The sequence below is a fragment of the Peromyscus californicus genome, unplaced genomic scaffold (assembly GCF_007827085.1).
Source record: "Peromyscus californicus insignis strain IS unplaced genomic scaffold, ASM782708v3 Scaffold_22__1_contigs__length_63687245, whole genome shotgun sequence".
Taxonomy (NCBI): Eukaryota; Metazoa; Chordata; class Mammalia; order Rodentia; family Cricetidae; genus Peromyscus; species Peromyscus californicus.
Genome location: NW_026294525.1, coordinates 4,644,456 through 4,662,452, shown reverse-complemented (window position 1 = coordinate 4,662,452; position 17,997 = coordinate 4,644,456). Strand labels below are relative to the sequence as shown.

Sequence of the window (17,997 nt, the reverse complement as noted above, 5' to 3'; positions counted from 1 at the left end):
AGGATCTGCCCAGTCGTATGGGTTACCTTTAAAATAAGCAGGGTGGCGATCGTGCTAATTGGCAAACTGTTCCCCACACAAGGTTAACCTGCCTGATAGTCAACCTGCTCTTCTTTGTTCTAGGGAGCAAAACGCTTTGTGTGCAAAAATCCCTCTGAGACCAATGTATCAATTTGAGATAGAAGGCCGGTCTTTTAATAGTCTAGTTCTTCTCATTTAAACCTTCGGGAGATTCCTCTGTCCACATAGGTTTGTTTCAAATTAAAAGCAGGATTTCATAGGATTACATATTAATAATCTAAATAGCATAACACCACCCAGTTTAAATAGCTTTGCCCTTTGGACTGCTGACCCAGCCAAAAACCAGCTCACCCCTCCACGGATAGCTGATGACGTGCACTGCCCACACCCAGCCGGGCAGGAATTCACAGCTTGCTATTCGGGTCACCTGTTGGGGCACCCGTGTCTGTATGCCATGTCTTTGGGAGAGCAGAGGGGCTATCTCTGCATCCCACACACACAGTTACACTGTAGACCACGTGAGTCCTCACCGAGAAGCTGTGAATGGGGCCGTAGCTGGTCTAGACCCGAGCCTGGTACTCCTCTGCAGCAGCAGCAGCAGCTTCACGGAGCTGACAAGAACATCCTAACTGTGAAGTCTGCTGTTGTCTGCAGTGCCGGCCGGGTGCATTCGCCTTCACAGGGATCATATTTATCTCAGTGTATCCTAGTGCCGGCCACGCAGTCCTCACACCCCAGGAGACTGTGTAAGAGTGGCAAATGACAGGCTTGCGTGTCGCGTGAATGTACATTTGCTGTTTGGAATATATCGGAAGCACGCAGTAGTTTTCAGTGGGGAGGCATTTGCGTTCTGCATTCACAAACTTTTCTGGTCTTATTTCCCTTGCTTTCTTTATATCCTCCCCCACAATCCCCACCCCTTTCCTTTGCATGGAGTTCCTTCTGTCCTTCACAGTAGTTCACTGGTAAAACACAACACACAGAGACATTTACGGGCAGGAGGTATTTGTGGCTTCAGAGTCTCATCCATAAAGCTGTATTTCCCACAGGTGTGTCTCCTGCCCTCACCAGACAATGCTTCCTCCAGCCATGCCAATCCACAATACTGACTAGATAGCACAGACAGCCTGTATCTGTTACAGGAAGCTGACTGCAATTCCCATTGGGCTGTCAGTGTGACCCCAAGCCCCATGCAAAATGAACTGTGAGGATGCTCCAGAACAATTGTTGTCTCTCCATGGACAAGATTTTTCCTACTCAACCGGCAGCTCTCCCAACAGTAGAAGGAGAAGCAGAGGTCTAGAGGTCAGCAGAGGACAGGAAATAATGTGGATTCAGACAGAAGAGCAGGAAGACCACTTGTAGCACTGAGCATCCACACTGAGCCAAGTCCCACTTAGGAGGTCCCTTCTCACCCTGGTCTACTAGCCCAGGACAGGTCTGTGACTTCCAGATGCTTCCGTGAAAGGGACTGTCTAGGGCAGGCTCTCTCTAGCACACGGCATTGGTTTCAGACAAGTGTCTGTTGCGTGGTGTATGATCAGGTGAACCAAAATGAAGAACAAAACGGGAACAGAACGGGGGCTATTGTCCCCTCCATACGGGGTTCGCTTTCAGACAGGAGAATTGCAGTTTGCACTTATCCAAGTAGCAGCTGGGCTCAGCAGCCTGCACATGACAGTTTGTTTGGCTCACAAAGAGATCAAAGTGAAAGAAGAAACAGATACAAACTCCACAGGGACACATCTGAACACCTTTGTGTATTTTCATATCCTTGGAGAATATACAAGCTCTTCCCAAAAGGCTCATTTCCCCCCACCTCCCCCCAGAAAACTGCCAAGTTTCAGATACTTCAGCAATTGAGACCCAGGTGGCTTGTTCTTTGGCTGCAGACAGAAAACATAAGCCCTAAAAGTGTGTGGTGCCAGGGGCAGCGGAGGCAGAGAGCAGCCTTCCCTCAGGGTATCAACCTCCTCTTCTACTTTTGAGTCAAGGGTTTATGAGAACAGACTGTCTACAAGTACTCTAGTACTTACCACCTAGTAGCATCCCATACAAAGCTGTAGGAGCCTTGTGAGTCTATCTTGGGGACAAGAGTGAGCATGCCATAGCAGGGTTGGCTTCTCCCAGTTGGAACTATATACAGAGTAGATCCCTGGAAACCGCCTCCCTCAGGTAGGGTACCCTTTATTACCCAAGGTAATTCAGATCTCTTTGGAGTTGCTCATCTTTATCCAGAACCATAATTTCTACCACAATGCCAGCCCCATCCCCTGACAAAGACAGCATCTTCAGATATACACAAATGCAAACCCTAATCTCAAAAAAAGGGTACAGTGGTCTACAAATGTGCACTTGAACATGCTCAAGCACACGCGAGCGAGCGCGCGCACACACACACACACACACACACACACACACACACACACACACACCAGTTGCCAAAAGAGAAAAGATATTTATTTTGTAAAGGAAAAAAAATGAAATGTACATCAGGAAAAAGACCCGGGGCAAGCCTAGTCATAGGCCTGAGGTTTACTCCAACAACCTCAAGAGAGTCTATGGACCCCACCTTCTCCTGCCCCTCCAACCTAGGGCTAATCCCCAGAGTTCCTTTTGGGGAGTGTAGTCAATCTCTGCTGACCACAATCCAAGGGCAAGAGCACAAGCTTATACATAGATGCTCAAAGCACTGTGCTCTGTAAGTCACAAATACATGGGATGGGGCTGGGGAGGGAAGCGTCAGAACTAGAGGTCAGCTGGGAGCAGAGTCCACACCCTTTGAGGCAATCAAGCCAATAAGCAATTCTAAGCAGAGCTCTGCTGAATGCTGCCTGCAGATGTGTGAGTGGCCATTGGGCCATGTGGTCATCATGAACTGACCCAGGGCTGGGGAGGAAGGATTACAGGAGTCAACTAGGTCCTGGAGGGAACATGATCGTCCTCCTGGTGCCTGTACCCTCAGAGCTCCTGGGCGGGCACCTAGACCAGCTCTGGTCCTGAGGAGGGTCTCAACCCAGGCATCCCATGTCTCAGAACCTAGGTTAGCCCTAGTCAAGGAGTGAGTGGTACTTGAGAGCAGTAGCAAGAAAGCTAATTTGCAACCTGGCAGAATCTGCCTGGTGAAAGCAAGGCTTTAAAAGCGCGGCTTTCCAGCGAGATGCAGACAAAGGCTCGGTGCGCACGCGGTGGACTGTGGCACCAAATCCGCGCTCAGGGCCCGGCGGGAGCCAATCTCCCAATTTCCCATGGATGTGCCCTCTCAGAGCACAGACTCTCCCACCCGGTCCCACCTAGTCCCCTCCCGACCCAGTGTTCTGGTCCTCACCCTGCTCGCCCTCCATCAACAACCGCAGCGACTCCTTCCTCTGCGCATCTGGAGTCTCTTCCCTCAACATCTCCTGCCTGCCTCCTTCTTTCCAGGGAAGCTCTGCTTGACTCCTCTGATCAATCTTGTCGTCGCCCCCCACCCCATGACACGCCTTCTGCTGCCCCTGCCCCAGAAGGCTTTTAGCCCCGCGCCTGAGAGTGGAGAGGCAGAATGGTCATGCTCCTGTCGTCCCGTGGGTCGAAGTGAACCAGAGGTGCCTCTTTCTTCCATGCTAATGCCCCATTGTTCTTCCTCTTTCTTTACCCACACAAGCAGCACCAGCTACCAAGAATCTGTGTGAGGTGGACTGGGGGGATGCGTCCTCTTCATGAGGGTGGGCGCATCCAGTTCCATATCACTGGTCCATGCGCCAGAACATGGACACTGAGGCGCGAGCCCAGCCTTCCCTTTACATTTGGAAGCCTCAGGTTCCCGAGCCCTGCCTGCCCCCACCGCAGCTGCAGGAATCCAGCGGTTTGGATCCCCGGGACCCCCAGTGGAAGGAAGCGTCTATACTCCAGTCTAGTGGTCACAGGCTGGAGAGAATCATGGAATAATCGGTGATAAACTTAATGGTCTAAATAATGGGCCAGGTCAAAGTGGCCAGGGACAGCTCTGGGGAAGCAGGTTAGTTTCTAAATGTCTGGCTCCCCGACACCCTCCGGTTCACCCTTCCTCTGCGCGCACTCGGGGCTTGGGAAAGCCCCGTGTCCCTACGCTGACCGGCGGTCCCGAACGCCACGGAGGTGCCACCAGCTTCCTGGGGCCCACTGGCCGATCTCAGCCGGGTACACACGCACCTTGCCGGCCACCCACCACCGCAGCAGTTCCCTCCCCACCCCATGATCCAAGGCCCCGACTCGACCCCCACCAAGAGAGAAACCACCCGGGGCCGCGGGGAGCGTGGAGCCGGACCACTTACTGGGGCTGAGGAAGCACTCGGTCAGCCTTCGGAAGCAACTCGCATTGTTAGAAGGTCCATCTTCCATGTCGGAGCCGAAGAGCAGCGGCCAGGCGGTGGCTAGGGGGAAGGCGGCGCCTCGGGGCCGCCACGGAGTTCGGCCACCGGCGGCAGAGCCGGGGCCGAGGCCAGGGCAGCCCCCGCCGGCGCCCGGAAAGCCCGGGGAGTCTGTGCGGCGCGCGCCCGGGTGGAGGGGGAGCCGCGGCGGCGGCGGCGGTAGCCGGGGCCCGGCACGGGCTGGGAGCAGCAAGCCTAGGACCGCAGGCGAGAGGAAGAGCCGCCGCCGCCCGCCGCTGCCACCGCCGCTGCGGTGACTACTGCCGGGGGGGACGCTCAAGGGAGCTGCCTCTTGTCCTCCTCCTCCTCCTCCTCCGCCAGCATCGCCGCCGCCGCCGCCTCCTCCAGCCGCCGCTGCGCCCTCCCTTCTCGGGAGACGCACGGGGAGGTGGAAGGCAGATGAGGAGGGGACGAGAGGGGGAGGGGGCAGGGGGGGCGGCGGCCAGAAGTACCAGGAAGATGAAAAGGAGGAGGAGGGGATAGGGGAGGAGAAGGCGAGCGCCGAGGGAGCGCGGGCCGCCACCCAGCCGCAGCCGCCGGCGCTGAGCGCGGAGAGGGCGCTGGGGCCCCCAGCGGGGCTGGCGTGGCCTGCCGGAGACAGGGACCGGGACAGGGGCGGGGGCGCCGCAAGCTCCTCCCGGCCGCAGCCAGGCAGCTCCCGGGCCAAGCTCAGGCCCACTGTGCTCCACCCGCTGGCCTCTCCGCGCCGGGGTTCCTGACGGACTTGGCCGCGACCGGGCTCGTCCCCAGCCGCTGGCAGCGGGGCCTGGGGGCGGGGAGCGAACCGCTCCTCCGGGCTGGCCATGGCCCTCCTCCCCAGCCTCCAAGGGGGCAGGCGGGAGGGCGCGGCGGCCGGCACTCGGCGGGCTCCGCCCCCGCAGCACCAGCCCTCCCCGCGATGCACAGGCTCCGGTCCTGTCCGCCGCTCACGTCTTGGGTGCCTTGCCGGCTGGGGGTTCACATCATGTTTCCTTTGGGATTCAAGAGGACCCCGGGCTGGGGACGAGTCCCGAGTCGCAGCGCCTCGGTGCGGGCTGGTGCGCACAATCCTCGTCCTTCCCCGCCGGGCGAGGGGCTGCGGGGACGCTGCCCGCGGGGCGGGGCGTGGTGTGTGCGCGCTCCGAAGCCCGAGCCGCGGCGACTGCTCCAAACCAGCGGAGAAAAGCGCCGCAGTGCCGCTGCCCGTGGAGGCGGCGGCGGTGGCGGCGGCAGAAAACGCCCACTGGCGGAGCAGGCGCTCCCCGCGCCGCCACCGCCCGCGCCCACGTTGCGCGTCCGCTGGGACTCGGCCCCGCCGCGTCCGGCCCCAGCACCCCGGCACTTTGCATGTGGTGTGTGCCCCAGGCCGGCCAGTCTCCCTGGCAGTGCCACATCTGGGTCTGGCGTTCCAGTTTCTAAACCCACAGCCTGGTAGCTGTTCTAAGCAGTGTGCGAGCCACATCCGCCTGCGGGTGACCTGAGCCAGGGAATCCTCCCTTTAGCCGGCCAGCTGCATCTACCGAGCAGGGTTCAGCCAGGGCTCCAGGAGGGAAATTCAAATTCGGACACTTAGCAGAAGTTTTAAGATCAAGGCAGAGTTCCCATTAGGTCTCAAAAGGCGGTTCATCCTGGGACTCCCTTTCCCATACTTGCTTTAAAACGAACTTCGTGTGCGCCAGCCCACTTGGTCCCAGCGGGACTGGAAGACAGAAAGAGCAAACTAGGGCTCAAAATACGAAACTTTAAAGAGTTCATAGCTCTGAAACCCAGAGGCCATCTGTCGCCAGCAGCTTACTTCTGCCCCCTACTACTTCTGCAGCCTGCAGTCCAGACCGCTTCTGTAGAAGGAAACTGGCCCACTGGGCTCTCTGAACAAGGAACTTCGGAAGTTGGGCGCACTTCACTAGCCTGCAAGCCCAAGTGCAGGTGCTGGCGTTCGGCGCTCGCCTGCAGGGACCGTCTCTGCACACCCGGTTGGAGTGTGGGGCAGTGTCCTGGTTGCCTCTTGATAGAACGGTCGGGGTCATCTTCCCCGGAGAGAGCGCGCGAAAGCCACAGCCCAGCACCCCAGCTCGCCTGACCCAGGGCTGGGACCCGTGGCTTGCGACCTGCCAGGGACCGCTTCTCCACATCAGAGTTTTCTTTTTCATTGAGACGTTTTTCAGGATTTTTGGTTTGTAGCGAGTTCCACATTCTTCTGCAGTGAAGTCTTTTCCCGACTCCCGACTCTAAACCCCTAAGTGTGGAAAAGGAACAGTCACAGTTGCACCAAACTGACCAGGTGGCATTTCAGGGACGTGGTGCTTCGGGTGTCCTCTGACACATCAAGTTCCCGGGGCGTTTTGGCAATTCCGGGACAGACCGCCTCAGCGTGTCCATGGAGCCAGTCCACCTTAGCTAGGGAATCCCTGAATTTGGGAAACAGGAAAATGGTACTGTGACTCTTACCTTGGGGGCTAAGAGTGCAGAGACGTCGTTTTTCTCATCCCCTCCCCAACCCCTGACCCCTGTGAAGAAAAAAATAGTCAGAACGAGTGGTGCTACCAGGTCTCTATCTGCAGCCTCAGGCTTGTGTCTTCTGAGCCGCACAGACCAGACCCGACCCTTGCTGGCGTGGCTGAGAGCTGGCGTTAGTGCCGGGTTTCCGGGACTGGATGCTCCTTGTAAAAGCGTTTGAGTTTCATTCTTTACAGGCATGCCGTTTTTTTCATGCCGCTTAAGCCTTATCGGTCGTTGGTTTTTGAGTTATTAAAACGATTTTCCAGGTACTCAAAAATTTACTTCTAGGTGGATATAAGCTACCTTGAAGGCGCAGTAGGCGGGTGAAAAGCATCCAATATTTGTTCTCTTAGTCTTTGTTAGATCAGGACTCAAACTCTCGTTAACCCTTTTCCAGAGTCAGTCAGTCAGTCTTCTCTTTTCCATCCGGTTGGTTCCCCGCGTTGCTTGCTGGAAGGGACGAGTATCCTGGACAAATTACAAAGTCACAAAGTGTGTAACGACGGAAGAGAGCTCGGAGGAGGTGTACATAGGCAATTACATCTTGATCGCCCGCCCCCCTCCCTTAACACTGACTGCCGTCCATAGTTGTTCATTTAAGTCTTCTAGGCACCTGGCCACTTTGAATTCCGAACACAGATCTAAAGACTCGTAGGTCTCAGATTGGTATTTCCCTTCCCTTTGGCGGTTCTCTGCGGATACACCCGGACCTTGCTGGACCTTGTCACTGCAAACCCCTTGTGATAAACACATCATTGAGCCTTAAGGAGTGCTGTGGTGGTGTTCCTAAACTTGGCTGTGTAGTTAGTGTTGGAATGACATCTCGGATTGTAGTTCGATTCGACCGCAGCTGTGGATGTTAGGGGTACTGGCCAAGGTGATCAGGTGCCCCGGCTGTCTCAACGCTCTTGGTAAAAAAAAAAATGATTCTCCTCACCTCAGGTGAAGTGTCAGCCCAACTTGCAGGGATTGAAAACTAAAAGAATAGTAAGACGGCAGTTAGCACCAGCACACATCAGAAACACCTAATTTATGTAATAGACTCTTAAGATACATCGATCAAGGCAGAGCCCAAGAAACATGGAAATGATAATTTTCCTAAAAAGATGTAAATTTTATTTTTAATTATCTAAAGTTAATAGCCAGCACGATTAATATTTGATAAACTTTTTTGGTAGACCTATATAGGTCGGTGTTTTTTAATAAATTCCTGTTAACTTTTGTATCACCTGGCGGGGGGGGGGGGCTGTTTTTCTCTCTCTTTTACCATGCTAACAACCGTAGTTCATTAACCCATGAAAACCAAGGTTAATTAAATGTTAAACTGACTGACTTAAACAGACAAGGTATGTGGGTGATTGTGTGACTGGGTGGCTCTGTGGTGTGTGTGTGTGTGTGTGTGTGTGTGTGTGTGTGTGTGTGTGTGTGTGTGTATTCCTCTTTCTCTTTACCTTTATTTTAACTTTTAGAGCTTATTTACAATGCAGAGACCAATCTTCAAAGCTGGTGACTAGTGTTGCCAACTCAGACTAAGATCATTTAGCTGGTACTTATCAGCTAGTGCCTTTTACACAGACCTTCTGCATCCTAACAAGAAGGTTTACCACTCTCTGATGTGAAAAACGCGGACTTCATTTTCCAGCACTTACTCTGGACCCCCTAAGCCCCACAAGTCTCTTCAGAGCTGGTTGTAACTCTGATTTACCAGGACGTTCCCTTCAATTTCTCCCACCCTCAGCCCAACACAGTTGTGTTTCTAGACTACTGGAATTTGGTTCTTCCTAACACATCTAAAGAAAGCTTCTGCCTGTGTGCTTTACATCGACAATTCCATTTTAAACTGACTGGCACCGGGGCACTTGCTATCCCATAACATTTAATAAAAGACAGACAGGCGAACAGACACTCCTTCCTCCCTGTCACCTGCTAAAAGGTGACGGATTTCTATTATTGGTTATGTTAGCAAACCTCGCTAAAGTGAGGGCTGTATTCTTACAGTACTGTCAGTCAAGCCTAAAAGGGAAAAAATGGAACATTATAATTCTAGTAAGAAAAATATTATTGAAATCAATGCTAGGATGGGGAAGTCTTGAAAACAAACCAGAGATGGTTAAAAAAAAAAAAAGTAACTTTTTCACTTACTGCCTAAGTTCCTCTGTCATCAATAAAGTTACTTTATAAATTTAAGCATTCATTATTAGACAAGTTTCAATTCTGTCATTTTATGTGACAAAACAAATAGCCAGTATAGTTTGCATTATTTGCAGTATAGTTTACATATTTGCATATTGTAGCAAATATCAGAATACTGTCTAGTTATTTTGGTTTTGATTTGTTCCAGTACGAGTACTCCACATAAATCTCAATGGTTCATTTCTTCAGAAGAAAGGGCTATGTGTATTTCTTGGCAGGAATAGGATCTAAGCAGAAACCTTTACCAGTCTAAACTGTAATGTTTAATTCCTTCATGACAATGCGTTCAGCACAATTGCTGTGAGTACTGAGTCCCGAGGGAAGTGGTGTTAGTAAGTACTGTCCAGGTTTTATAGTAATGAATACTTAGTTCTTGGGATAACCATGTTAACTTTTAACAGCACTCCGACATGACACTGATATTTAACCACACAGAACCAAGTTTCAAAGTTTTGCCTTTAAACAGTATTGCATCCCTGTAGAGACCCACAGCATTTATAGGATCCTGAACTGTTTCTCAGTGCTCAAGGCCACATAGTCGTTGGAACGCAGCCAGGAGCTCTGCTTAACCAACCAGCACCATCATCAAACTTTTGCAAATAAGATACAATGATTTCATTTCAAAGCAAAGAGAACATTGTGTCTCAAAAATCTCAATAATAAACCTAAAATAATCCTTCCAGAGAACTGAAGGTCATTCCCTACTCTAGAGTAGGAAGCCAGCACAGAAAGGCATCAGGGATACACAGTTGCATCCTGTATGGTCTATTCTGAACCCTGGGTACCAGTGAGTATTCAGGTATTAGTGAGGGAGGTGCCCAGACTGCCTCTGAATCCACCCTCCATGCTCATAGCTCAGAGCCCTCCCACCTGCCGCCTCGGGATATCACATGATGTGTGTTTTCTTCACTTGTTGCTTGAGAATCTTCTTGACAAAATTTTTAAAGTAAAATTTGTGTGCTTATTAACTTGTTACACATGCACACACATCACAGGTGCATGGATGTGCTGGGGGTGGGATCTATATGCCAGGCGGCACTAGTAAAGGTCAGGGAACAACTTTCTAGGCTTTTTTCTCTTTTTCTACTAGGTGGGTCCCAGGGACTGAACTCAGGTCACCGGGCTTGGTGGCAAGCACCTTTATTGGCTGAGCTGTCTTTCCCTTGGCTCATCTCTTTACTTCTAATTGTCACATTTTTATGATGGACCTCAACAAGTATCTTAGGGCTCTGAGGTAGTTATAAGAGAAAAAGAAACAGTGTTGGATTTGACAGCTCAGTCTCAAAAACTTTCCAAATGGTTCCTCCATCTAGGAATTGATTCCTTCCTGTTCTTCTCAAAAGTAAGTAAAGTGTGGCTCAGGGCTTAGGAGACACACCAAGTCTTGTCTCATCTGGACCAGAATTAGACGGGCCTTCAAGGGTGTGAGGTTGCAGCAGGGTTCGGGTGGGTTGTTCTGATGCCTGGCCTTGGCTTTGGAAGATGGCAGCTTTTAAAAAGGAGAAAGCAAGGCTCTTTCTGTCTGAGTTTCTCTTACTAAAAATGTCAGGAGGGCAAAGGGGAGAGAGACAGACAGAGGGAGAGCAGTTCACAGGTCACAGAAGATGTGCTACAGTGGAAGAGTGTCCAGACTAGTCTTACAAGGGTTTGGATGTTAGGTTTTGAGACCCTTGTCTAGTCCACAGCTCATTAAACTGTGGGACCCATATGGAATAGTGTAACTGAATGTGGGGCTTCAACAACAACAAAAAAAATTGACAACAGGGAAATGCTTCCCGACATTCAACCACTAAACACTAACTCAAAACCACCTGCTGCCTCACTGTAGCCTCCGTTCTGGACACACACCTTGAGCACTTTGCATGGAGCCTGACACCACACCATGCTGGAAATGCCTTGTCATAACACAAATTGCTAAATGGTCTTTTTAATAAAAAAAAAAAACAAACCCGGAACCAGATATTGGGGTAAATGCTGAAAGATCAGAGAGACAAAGGAACAAGCCACTGCCACGTCTTACCTCTAGGACTCCTCAGCCTGAAAAGCATTAGTTCCTGTCTCCTCATGCCTTATATACCTTTCTCCGCCCAGCCATCACTTCCTTCTTAGTGCTGGGATTAAAGGCATGTGTGCTTCCCAAGAAATGGCATGAGATCTCAAATGCTGGATTAAAGGTGTGAGTCACCACTGCCCGGCTCTGTTTCTCTCCTAGACTGAGTCAATCTCATGTAGTTCAGGGTGGCTTTGAACTCACAGAGATCCAGACCGATCTCTGCCTCCTGAGTGCTAGGATTAAAGGTGTGTGCCACCACTGCCTGGCATCTATGTTTAATCTAGTGGCTTGTTCTGTTCTCTGATCTTCAGGAAATTTTTATTAGGGTACACAATATATCACTACACCTTGGTGGGGGTTGGAGACTTTTGTGTGATATGATTTGTAGTGTCTTTATCCTGCATCAGCTTTTCTGCTCCTATAGAAGCATCATGGTTTTGTTATGGAAGGGCAGACTTTCAATACTTTGCTACTCCTTTTTCAGCATAAGGAGCTCCTAATCTATCTTTGGAATGGATTGCAATTGAAGGTTAGATTTTTAAAGCCTCTGCTTAAGTTACTGGCTTGAATTTCGTCAAAAATTCTGAAATGAATTTTGACTTGGGAGTAAGACAGAATTTCCAACAGTTATTGCATTGCCCTAAAATCTACTTCTGCTCATTTGTATAATATTCTTAAAGTGACGTTCACAGCATTGACAATTATATGTCCAAAGCATATTGACCAAGTCTGAAAACCACTGAAGATGTTCTGGGTCCTACAATGTCAAATATTAAGAGCTAAGATTGATTAAGATTCTTTGAATCTTTTTGAAATTCTTTTTGAAATAAATAAGCTTGCCCATCTCATTAATATGTAAATTTGTTTTAGTCTTTAATAAGGGGATATATTTGAGGATGCTTGTACCCTTAGCCAGGCACCACTGCTGTCAAGTTTTTTTTAATTATTTATATGTAGAAATCTATACATACTACTTGAAAAAAATACATTAAAATGTCAGATGACACTGGAAATGTATATAATAAATCCTGATTTTGCTTTGTGCTTGTTCTTACGACATTCACTGCCATAATCTGAGAGGCTCAAGGTGAAGGTCACCACAGTGGCAAACAAGACTAATTATGTCCTCAGAGAAGGATATGCCAAGACTGAGTGCATGGAGGCATTTGTTGGCTTTATTTCCCATGTCATATTGGCCACCTTTAAAGGAACCATCTGGCCTAAGCCCAAGCATAGAATTTGTGGCCTAAATGCATAAGAAAGTATGTCTGGGCTGCCATTGCTCAAGTTGTCCACTTGGCAGCAAAGCCAAGGTAGCCGTGTTACACACTGCTGGGTAAGTTGGCTACCAAAGGATTAGAGAGAATGCTCCAGATGAGCAATTATTTTCCATGTTCTGGGGGGACTCTGTATTGTCTCCTTCCCAAAGTACCTGCTTTTGGGCTCCTGCTTCTTCAGTGGGTATCTTAACTCAAGGATTTGTGCTCCATTGCATGTAAACAAACATAACCTTATATGCTTCTTAATCTGAATCACCAAAAATGCATTTAAGCAAAACGCAGGAAGCACAGACTGGCTTGGAGACAATTATATCATAGTTACCAATTAGCCATGGCTGCTTTTCCATCCATAATGCAAAGGCCTTACCCAGGCCACTGAGCAACACAGGAGACATCATCACTTCAGAGTCATCTCAACTGACACCTCTAGGCAGCCTCTGTAAATGCTTAGGCTGCCATGTGCATTCAGAATGATCCCCCTACTTTGTGAAAAAAAAAATAGAAAGCAATAATTAAGACCAAGCAAAAATTAATGTAATTGTTATATGATTCTCTTATATGACTGACAATTGAGTTATGATATAATCACCTTAATGTGAATCTTAATATTTCCTATGAATACTTTTCTTTTTGCCTTTGGAAGCAAAAGATGTCATTGCTTTGCATTTAGAAGCAGTCCCCTGCTTATCGGTGAGCTCCTCAGTTTGCAGATGAAAGAGGAGTTTGGAGAGATGTCTGGGGTCTTGGGGTATCCCACAATTTCCATGAAGATTAGAATGGGCACAAATGCACTAAAGCAAAAGTAAAGTCCATGAGGCATGGGGACCACTAGATGGACAGTGGTCACATCTCCAAATTTGAGAGAGTCTCTGCTCATGTTCCCTTCTGACTGCAAAGTGTCTCTGTTCACATCTTCTGTTGAATATTTGGAGTCTAACAAACCTCCCTGAATATATCTACTGCCCAGGATTGTCTGATCCATCTTTTAGATCACACTGAGCTGTTGAAAAAAACTAACTTCATGGGTTTTCAATGCATTCATGTCAATCACCCTTTAAAAAAAAAAAAAAGGTGATTTTTTTTTTTTTAAAGGCAGGAAGTTCACTATTTTAAATAAACAGCACTCTTTTTGTTATGGTGAAATACACTTAACAGAAAATGCATGGCTTTAACTACTTTTGGTGTATACAGTACTGTGACACTAAACACATTCACAGTGTTGTCCAACCATCCATCTCCCAATATGCTTCTCATTTCCAAACTTCAAGTCTATACCACTAAACACTACCTATACCCAATGTCCAGAACCACACTGAACTCCCACACTGGTGGCCCAGTACAGCAAGGTGGGACAGGGGTGTCACACAGCAGTAGGCAATAAAAGCAGCCTGGGTATACAGGGAGGTGTTGTCCTGAAAGAACCTAATACTATCACCACTGCAGAGGGGAGAGCTGACGTGTGTCTGCCGTATCAGGAGAGATGAGCCCAGAATTTGTGCAGGACAGTGGATGTAGAGCCAGCTACAGGAGGCTAGGAAAGTTCAGTGGCCAAGGAGCAGGATCCAGGAGGGCCATGCTTGTGTCTGTCTGCCTCTTAACATTTCTGAGAACTGACTCCTGAAAACACAGTGTTTTCAGGTGTTTATAGGGGGTCACGTGGGGTTTGAACCTCACTTGTACTATGTGACGTTTAATTTGAGCACATAGATCCAGCACCTAAGACATGCATTATTTTTTGTGGTGACCACACTCAAAAAACCTTTCTTCTAGCCTTTGACTGTTTTTGAAGCGTCAAGAAGACTCTTGCTACAGAAGGCAACAGTCTACTTTCTTATAAATGTCACCCCCTGATAAGTAGAGTGAAAGAAGCTCTTACGTTTTGCTTTGTTTTAGCTCCTTAGCTTAAGCCCTCTTCCTCTAAGACCAGTAAACTCGAGGATTGTAGGTCTTAGGGACATGATAAAGTCACAAACTCATAAAGTCATAAGGCGATAACTCATAACGGGGCAATCCAGCCACTTAATGTCAACAACCACCCTGACAAAATCACTTCAGAGGGGCTTCAGCCAAGAAGTCCTTCCCACATAAAGCAAGATCACACATTAAATAACCATGCTGCCGAGGAGGACCATACATGCTACAAAATTCTTTCTCATTTGCTTCCACTCAAATGTTATTTCTTTTTTTCTGAGAAAGGAAAACATTTCATTGGGGGCTGGCTTACAGTTTTAGAGGTTTAGTCCATTATCATCATGGCGGGAAGCATGGTAGTGCACAGGCAGACAAACTGTATTTCTTAAGTAACCACAAAATAAGGTGATGTCTCTTGTTTTGTTTTGCTTTAATCATATTTAAACAAATCTAACAGAAGTAAGATCTCAGTGGAGCTGCAAGACCGAGGGAAGTAACCCTGGGACTCTCTAGATTGCCTGGGACTCTCTAGATCTGCCTGGGACTCTCTAGATCTGCCTGGGACTCTCTAGATCTGCCTGGGACTCTCTAGATGGCCTGGGACTCTCTAGATCTGCCTGGGACTCTCTAGATTGCCTGGGACTCTCTAGATTGACTCTTGCATTCAGAACTTGACTCTGCCTTTTAAGACTCCCACGAGCTTTATCTGCAACTCGCTAAGTGCAAAGGGTCTGCATTATTCCATGCCTCTTGTTGGTCACAGACCATCTCTTCTTACATGACCAAAGTTCTTCAAAATAATTCAGTATCCCGCCCGTCGCTGCCTGGCATTGCCAGTCTTTACTGGATTCGAGGGAAGAGCCCTCCTTCTCTGTCAGTGTGTTAAATGAAGTCCCTGCAAGACCACTCTACCCTTAGCAACTAAGCCCAAAGTAACACCGTACATATCACAGAGTTGTCATGTCTCACCCGGAAAGCATGGTGCCACTCAGAAAGAAACAGAAATGGAGAAAATTTGCACTTTTGGAGAACAGAAATACTAAAGTGAAAAAGAAGAAGGGGCAGGACAACATTATGAACAGGTGTTGCAGATTCCCTGGGAGTTTGAGGTGCATAGAACAGTGACTGCCTGTCTCTGTCTCTTTCTGTCTCCCTCCTCTCTGGATTTCTCTGTCTGTCTCTCCCTCCTCTCTCTTACATGCACACACACACACACACACACACACACACACACACACACACACAGTGCTACAGATTAAACCCAGGACCTTACCCATGTTAGCTGAGTAAACTTCTACCACAGAGCCACCCCCAGCCCTATTTTCTAGTTGTTTTCCTTTTTTTTTTTTTTAATGCAGTTTGAGCTTTTATTTTCTGTCTTTGTTCTATAGGATTATGGGTATTTTCACCCAAACATTTCCCCCAAGTTGTGCTTGTAGGGAGCCCACAGTTTCATAATTAAATAGTCTGTGAGTCACATATATTCTAGATTTGTTTTTGAGACAGGTCTCTGTATTCCTGGCTGTCCTGGGGAACTTGCTATGTAGATAAGGCTCACTTCGAATTCACAGAGGTCCACATTTGGCCTTTAGATGGTTTTAAATCTGATCACATATATATATATATGTTATATAGAAGGTTGTTTCTTGATTTCCCAGTAGGTATGAATATCTCAGACATGTTACTCTGTTGTTGTATTTTATTTTTGGATAACACAAAATAATGTGTTTGCAAAAGCTCTGATTTCAAATATTTTGAACAAGTATTTTCGGTGTTGAAAAGTGTGATCCCACTGCATACATTCAGGTAGGGAGGAACTCCTGCTTAGACACGCAGGCATGCTGAGGGAGTCTGCACACAGGGATACACTCTCCAGGCTCCCATGGACCCCTTTCCTGCTGCACAGCACGACACAAAACACAGAATTTTTTGGAGCCTTGTGGTCCATATTTAGAAGGGAAGGAAGAGTAACAGTTACCTCTCCCACTGTGAAGAGGATATCTAAGATCCTGTGTGTAAAGGCGTCCCTGAGCACTGCCCCCAGCCAGCAGTAGGCATAGGACAACAGAAATATTACCAAAAAAAAGCTTTTAAAACCAGGCATGGTGACACACCGTGTTAATTTGAGGCCAGCCCAGACGATACAGCAAGATCCCTAGAGGGCAGAGGAGGAAAAAGAAAGAGGGAAGAGGAGAAAGTAGGAAAAGACGCTGGCTGCAGACGCAGTAGTGAGAAGGAAGAAGGAAGCTTAGCCTGGGCCTTGAGTTCTGGGCTGGCGGTGCCCTCTAGGAGCCGCTCCATCCTACCCGCCCTGAGCAGTGATCTCACCTCCTGAGCTGCAGATGCTGTGGGTTGAGGCTCCACATTTACGGAAGCCAGCTGACCTGAGCCTGGGACAAAGCCCGCGCTCAGAGACTGTGACTTGCTATGTCTAGGAGAACTTGGCCTGCAACAGCTCAGCCTGGCCTGGGACATCCCTGACTGAGTTGCAGCCTAAGGTCATTGACCGACTGTGTCTTTCAGGGATGGGCGCTCGCACAACTCTGAGCACAGGCCTTGCTGGGCCACAGCTCTCCCACAGCAGGGCAGGAACTCCATCCCCCCACCCTGTTCCCAAGATGCAACAGTGCTCCAGTCACCCCTGGAGAGATGCACAGACTGCTTCAACAGTCTTCTGATGACTGATGTAAGGGTCAAAGGTCACGCTGGACCGCCCTTCGGCTGAGATGAAGACTTGGAACTTCTAGTCAGTCGGTGGGTGTCAATCAAGGCCTTGGTCCTCCCCACGCATGTGGGCCTCATGTGTGACTCAGGTCAGTCTTAACAATAACAGCAGAGGCCCCTGAAGACGGAACCTGCTTCCGGTGCCTGCAGAGGCTCCCGGCACCCTCTGTGCTTCTCTGGACCTCGGGCTTCTCCTCCTGCTCTGAAGACTTCATGCTTGCCAGATCAACCACCAGGGCCTTTTCTCTGTTAATCTGTGTGTCTGTGCACATATATGTGGGGACATGCGTGTTTGCATACATTTTGTACTTGTTTGTGTACATGTGTGTATGTGCATATGTATGTAATGACACAGTATGTGTAGACACATACATATGCTTATATGTCTGTATGCATGCATATATACATATCGGTCTGTGTGAATACATACTAACATGTCTCTCTCTATATATGCATATATATCTGTAGATTCATGTTTGTGTATATGTGTATTTATATGTACACATGTGTGGCTGCATGCATTCTTGAACATATACATGTCTTTACGTGTGTGTGTGTGTGGATACATGTGTGCATATAAGTTTATGTTTGAATGCCTGTGCATATATACAAACATGTTCATATATGTGTACATGTGTGTTTGCATATGCATGTGTGGGTGCATATACTCGTGTGCATACATATATGTCTCTGCACACATATTTATGTATGCACACCCATCAGAGTGTTTGTTTATCCCTCCCCCATTGGTTCTAGTTCACAGGAAAACCCCAACTGGTATATTATGATTTCACCACCTTTGTTTCCAGATTTTTTTTTTCATATGGATTCCTGAAGAAACACTCTTTTTTGCAATTCTAACCTTTGGTGTTTCCTTTTTAAAATGTAAGTTGGATGTGGGAAAGCTGAGTCTGAATTACCATTTCACTGAATCCAAAATAAAGTTATT

The 17,997-nt window shown here is 48.5% G+C and overlaps 1 protein-coding gene across 8 annotated transcripts in view; it reads right to left on the bottom strand.

Annotated features, from left to right (window-relative positions):
* Nucleotides 1-17,997, bottom strand: part of Pde10a (phosphodiesterase 10A) — a 437,658-nt gene that overhangs the window by 189,673 nt on the left and 229,988 nt on the right. The window contains exon 1 of one of the 8 annotated variants that reach the window (XM_052750813.1): nucleotides 4,314-5,530. The exons of 4 other annotated variants lie outside the window; for them this stretch is intronic. In XM_052750813.1, the coding sequence (XP_052606773.1) occupies nucleotides 4,314-5,214 (901 nt within the window). In that variant the 5' untranslated portion in view covers nucleotides 5,215-5,530. Of the gene's footprint in view, nucleotides 1-2,057; nucleotides 2,086-3,349; nucleotides 3,470-4,313; nucleotides 5,531-17,997 lie in introns of those variants that run through there. 3 more of the 8 variants (XM_052750812.1, XM_052750819.1, XM_052750822.1) reach the window with 3 other exon arrangements.